At 37.7% G+C, this 6,000-nt stretch overlaps 1 protein-coding gene across 2 annotated transcripts in view; it reads right to left on the bottom strand.

Moving 5' to 3' along the window:
* Positions 1 to 6,000, bottom strand: part of LOC107695546 (receptor expression-enhancing protein 3) — a 38,131-nt gene that overhangs the window by 8,189 nt on the left and 23,942 nt on the right. For both annotated transcript variants that reach the window (XM_016495518.1, XM_016495519.1), the window contains exons 3-6: positions 4,911 to 4,987; positions 4,498 to 4,618; positions 4,051 to 4,164; positions 1,103 to 1,238 (exon numbers count right to left, since the gene is read on the bottom strand). In XM_016495518.1, coding sequence (XP_016351004.1) covers positions 1,103 to 1,238; positions 4,051 to 4,164; positions 4,498 to 4,618; positions 4,911 to 4,987 — 448 coding nt within the window. The remainder of the gene's footprint in view (positions 1 to 1,102; positions 1,239 to 4,050; positions 4,165 to 4,497; positions 4,619 to 4,910; positions 4,988 to 6,000) is intronic.

Below are 6,000 nucleotides of genomic sequence, written 5' to 3'. Positions count from 1 at the left end.
AAAATCTCACGTGGAATGGGGGGGGGGGGGGGATTATCTAATGACACGCTATCTAGGAAGCATAATGGGCAAATAATAAGCACATTAAAATCACTGCAAAATTCACAATTGCCAGCGAAACCATTGTGAACATATGCATTCACATTGCACAGCTCTACTCTCTAATATCAGAAGACCCTAATACTTGTGTGAATATGATAGACAGGACAGCCTAAAAATATATACAGGCATGTTTTATGTTATGCCTGTCATTCAAAGCTGATCTCTGCTCCTTTTAGAAAAAGCAAAACCCAACATTGAAGCATGAGCGAATAAATAACCCACTTCCTCTCTCTTTATAGGCTACCTCCCATTTTTAAATTCAAACTGCAATTAGCAGCTCGTTTGATCAGTTGAGAACTTTCACCTTGGGTTTGAGCCTCTGAAAGGGAATGCCATTTTGGAGGAGCTGGCTTTCTGATGGCTTCATTGCAGACGAGATGAAAATGACCTGGATGCCAGTGGAATTTCAAACGCGGCGGATGCATTAGCATACTGAGATAGAAGCACATTAGGTATTCCGCTCAGAGCCTCCCTGAGCTGTTTTTTCCTCTTCTTCATCTTCTCACAAAGCAGCACTAGACCTTTCATGCTAGGAACGTGCCGCCATTACTTATTACCCTCCCATACTTGAGACAAATACCCAATCCATTCCATTTGCTCCAAAACCAGTTAACACGGCAGTGATTTCCAGAAGCATGTGAGATTTAGTTGAGATATCATTATGAAAGCTGGATGGCTTTATTTGCGCTACTGAACATCTTTACTGAACACACTTTCCCACTAGATGTGTCACACAAAGGCTGTAAAATGCTGCCTTCGCAGGCGTCATCAAAGCACGTCTGAATTCAATGTTTGCGTATTATCCTGTCTACTATGATGGTTTATGAAGACAGCGTGTGCCTATGATAATGCATTGGAAGCTCTTTTGAAACCAAGTAGCTTCTGTCTGTTAAGGCAGAGTAAGTCATCTGCCTTCTGTTGTGGACACAGCTGAGAAACACCAGTGTGAAAGGAAACAAAGGATGGTGTGTTAATAATTAATCTGAGAGGTAAGACATACCAGCTCCGTCGGGCTGGTCCATGATGGCCCTTCTGGCTGGGTTGGAGCTGTATGATGAATACGCGTCGTCATGAGGGATCTGGGTAAGGTCGTGCATGCTGAAGCTCCTAAGCTTCTCTGTGATGGCACCTTGACCCTGTAAAGACAAAACAGCCCCAAGTTAGGATAAACACGTCAGCGCTGACAACACACAGAACAGCTTTAACTGAGCATTACAAGACTGCACGGACATCCATGATGACATCATTATGACATGCATGTATGAATGAATGCTGATAAGATCTGGGATCAGTTCCAAGTGATCTGTTACCTAGTGAGCTGCCCTGTTGTCAACTGAACAAACAGCACAGATTGATTTCTGTGGGAGATATGCTTAATACATCACTAGATTATCAATATGGACAATGGTTGGTTGGTGTATTTTTTAAACACCATGCCAGCTTCCTTGGTTATTTTCATGGCAAATGACAACTATTTAATAAAATATGTTTAAAAAAAAAAAAAAGGACTCTGGCATGAAAAGCATATCAGTGGATCTTCATTTGATATTAGGAATTTAGGTGTGATTCTGGAACGTCCTATTCGGCATTGTGTATATATGATCTGATCACAGTGGTTACTGATGATAATAATATGCGACTTTTACCCACAGTAGGTTTGATTTCATACTTGTACACTCATTCATTTTGCATTTTGTTGATGACGTAATATACTATGGTAGATTCAAGATCTGAGAGTGGTAACACCTTCCAATATCTACTGAAAGTCCTTTTTTAGCACCAGCCTCTGCTTGTTCATTTCCTGGAATATATGGACAATGCATAATTTTTGCTAGCGAAATTGGAAAAAATAAGTGCTAAAGTGACCACACGTTTAGAAGGAAGCATAAGGCATTCTGCCTTAAAATGTTGCTTACATATGCAGCGCACTTAGTTTTTGGAACTGAGCTTAACTGAACAAAGAACATGAGATAAAAAATAAAAACATTTGAATAGGCACATGTTAGGCCTCATAACATCAATGTTTTAAAATTATGTAATAATACTATTAGTGCTTAACACCATGTCAGAGTCAGCACAAATGTAGAAAAACAATGAAAAAATGGAAAAAGGAAAGCATGAGCTAAAAGCTGTTAACATTATGTTGCTTTTCCACATGCTGTAGACACTCTATAGCATTACCTGCACTGGAGAGAGCAGGGCTGCAGTATTCCTATAGGGCAGTATATGTCAAAAACAAAACAAAACAACATGCCAGAAACAGAGTAAAAGCAAGGAAGAAGAGCTATGATGGGGAAAATTTGGCAGCGTTCAAGAACAAAGATTGACAAGCCTTTTACAAGCTCATTGGCTCCACTTTAGAGACGTCTTTCAATAACGGCATCTTTTCAGAGAGAGCCTAGGCAGGACAGTGGCCAAATGAAAACTGGAGCATTGTTGAGCAGACCTGTGTTCTGCTTCTGATTAGGATATCAGCATGATTACATTTACTACAGCACTTATACTAATGTCCTTGGGTTGGTTTCACAAAGGAACAATGACCTTTGCTTGCAAATGAAAGTCATTAGTGTGTCATTTATTGCTGGTATTGAAGGTTTGTGCCAGTGCACTTGTAATCTTTGTTGCACAGGGAATAGGGACAGGAAAAGAGGCTAAGGTGAAGTGTCATTTGCAACCCTTTTACTTTCATAATCTGATGTACACTGCCATTCAAAGGTTTGGAGTTGGTATGATTTTGAAAAAAAGTGTTTTTGAATGAAGTCCCTTATGTAAAAACAGTAATATTAGGAAATAGTATTCCAATTTAAAATAACAAAAGTTTTCTATTTTATCATATGTAATATATGTATATTATTCCTGTGACACAAAGCTGAATTTTCAGCATTATCACTCCAGTCTTCAGTGTCACATGACTCTTCAGAAATCATTCTAATATGCTGATTTGCTGTTCAAGAAACATTTCTTATTATCATCATCAACTAACATTTCTTATTACATCAAGTAATTTGAAATACAAATGTTTGTAACACTACAAATGTCTTTACTGTCAGTTTTGATCAATTTAATGCATCCTTTCTGAATAAAAGTAATAATTTCAATAACAACAACAAAAAAAAACAATCTTAATCCAAACTTTCAAAGGGTAGTGTATTCCTGAGTGAAACAGAACATTCAAAGAAAAAGATTATTAAAGGGATAGTTCACCCCAGGGCATCCAAGATGTAGGTGACTTTGTTTCTTCAGTAGAACACATATGATGATTTTTTACTTTAACCGTTGCAGTCTATCAGTCGTATAATGCATGGCAATGGTAACAAAATCTATGAGAGTAAAAAAACTTTCCACGTATTCCCAACTTCTGAACCTTCTCGCCTGAAGTTATGGTTGATTGCTCTTCGGCTGGATATCAACACACCCATTAATGTAAACCACGCCAGAGCGCATACACACCTCACGCACCGGATGCCGTGCACGCGCTCAAAGACAGTTGGACATAGTGGTGTATTAGAGGTAAAATATGATATAAATACTGTTCGGTTTCTGGCACAAACCGATCGTTTCATGTCTTAGGACATCAATGTGTCGTCACGAGCCGTAGGGTTTAATTTGGATTTGTCGGTGCATGTTTTTTTTACTCTCATAGATTTTGTTACCATTGCCATGCATTATACGACTGATAGACTGCAACGGTTAAAGTTAAAAATCATCATATGTGTTCTACTGAAGAAACAAAGTCACCTACATCTTGGATGCCCTGGGGGTAAGCAGATAAACATCAAATTTTCATTTTTGGATGAACTATCCCTTTAAGAAAGCAAATAGGGTCTGTTTTGATTTCATGTTGACCCACACAGTATAAACCTACGTATCAGAGGCAGAACTATATATAAACTGTTCAAAACAGCACTCTTTCATTCTGTTTGTCTATCTTCAAACACACAGACTTGCCTTGACAGCAGCAGACACAGCAGCAGTTGCAGCGATGGTCAGGCCCTGCTTGCCAAAGTTCACCATGGTCTCATAGCTTCGCTCTTTCGCCTGGACAATGTAGTCGTCGATTTCCTTCAGGAACATTAGGGCAAGATTGAGCACTTTCTGATCACCAAGCACATAATCAAACAATAAAATATGCAAATATATGTTACTGCAAAAGAAGAACCAGATCAGTAGTTCTCAACTATTGGTCTGTTCTTAAAAGTGTCGCAGAACAGCAGAGGTAAAAAAAAAGCTATATATTATTTTAAAGAGGAGGAGAACAAGCCCTCCATATGTTTTATTGTTGACAAAGCCTGTGCAACGAAAGCACAATTTCATCTTTCATTTTGAATATGGTGAATAATAATACAATATTTGGATAAATGCTTTGCAAAACCAGTGTATGAAGCGTAGATTCACCCTTTCTTTGGAGGACAGCAGAGGATGAAGTGCTTTTCTGTAGATGACACTAGCTCCTCTTGTGTAGGGAGACAGAAGCCAGATCACAAACGCAACCTTGATCTCGTAATAGAGGGGAAACCTTCGGATCAGAGGGGAGAAAGTAAGATATGACGACCCACGTTACATCTGATTAATCATCTAACATAATTACACTCATTAAAGCTGTATTCCAACAAATTAACTTGTGCTACTCTAAATTAAAACGGCAACTTCTTTCATTAAACCCTGATTGCTTCCCTGCATTCCTTTGTCTAGGGAAACAAAAACAAGCTCTTAAATGAACTGGCTTGCTTCTTTAGCCTGACATGAATCACTTGTAATCAGGTAAATGCGTCGCTGGAGTGAAGGAAGACTCCCAGCGTCAGACTCACCAGGCTATGGTTAGATCTGTGACGGTCTCCACTACTGTAAACAGGGCGAAAACAATCCAGTACATCATCCATCGCACCTGAAAAAGGAACAAAACGCATGTGATTTTCACTTGAGGATTGCATAATACACACATTCATGTACTAAATTAGGAATAAACACACACAGCAGGAAAAAAAAAACTGTTAAATAAACACATTGTTTGATTTAAGTGCACTGATATAGAAAATGTGACCTATACAGTAATCAATTGTTTTTTTTTAAATGACCTATATTTGTTCATATATTTGTTCATATTTAACTTTATTATTATTTTTTTTTTTTAAATATAGATATGAACCATCACACACACACACACACACACACACACACACAAAAACTGGCCACTGTCGTAAAATAAACCCTGGTCAAAACTGGTCAATATTGACATGAAGTAATCATTGCCCTGTACAGTACCCCATTACTTCCCAAATACATAAATAAAAAAAAAAAAAGAAAAAGCCTGTGAAGTGATATGAGAGACATGAAGCTAACACAGCTATGCTTAAACTGACTGTAAATGATAATGATCAAATCTACAGTTTATAGTCATCATCCAATAAATCTGACAACAGAATTTTGAGACTGACAATAAAGTATACCGGAGAGCCTGTCGTAATAGTACAACAGTCTGGTCCTGGAATTAAAAATCCCATTCGCTTTCTCCGTGGGAAATTAAAGACTGACCTACTACAAGGTTGTTAGTCAATGGTATGTGATTTTTAAGAAGCCAACAGCCTGCATTATTTCAACTAACTTTCAAATTTTTCTTCAACTTTGTTCCCATTCGTGATGAAAAACTACATTACCCATGATTCAGCATAAAAATCTCTGTAGCACTCACCCACTCCCATGAAGCACTGCAAATGACATAACCACGTCTCCCTACACTCTCTATTTAAATTTGTGTGTGTTTGTATATATATAAATTTTGCAATAAATGTAAACTATATTATATATTTAAAATCTTTAAATCAATTATTTCTCCAATATTGTTCCATTTTCAATATTCAATTAACAATTAAGTCATTCTCAGTGCTTCTTGGAATTGTA

This window comes from Sinocyclocheilus anshuiensis, unplaced genomic scaffold, assembly GCF_001515605.1.
Source record: "Sinocyclocheilus anshuiensis isolate Anshui unplaced genomic scaffold, SAMN03320099.WGS_v1.1 scaffold466, whole genome shotgun sequence".
In the NCBI taxonomy this organism is placed as follows: Eukaryota; Metazoa; Chordata; class Actinopteri; order Cypriniformes; family Cyprinidae; genus Sinocyclocheilus; species Sinocyclocheilus anshuiensis.
The sequence above is the reverse complement of the archived record's forward strand: the minus strand, read 5'-3'. Positions and strand labels throughout refer to the sequence as shown.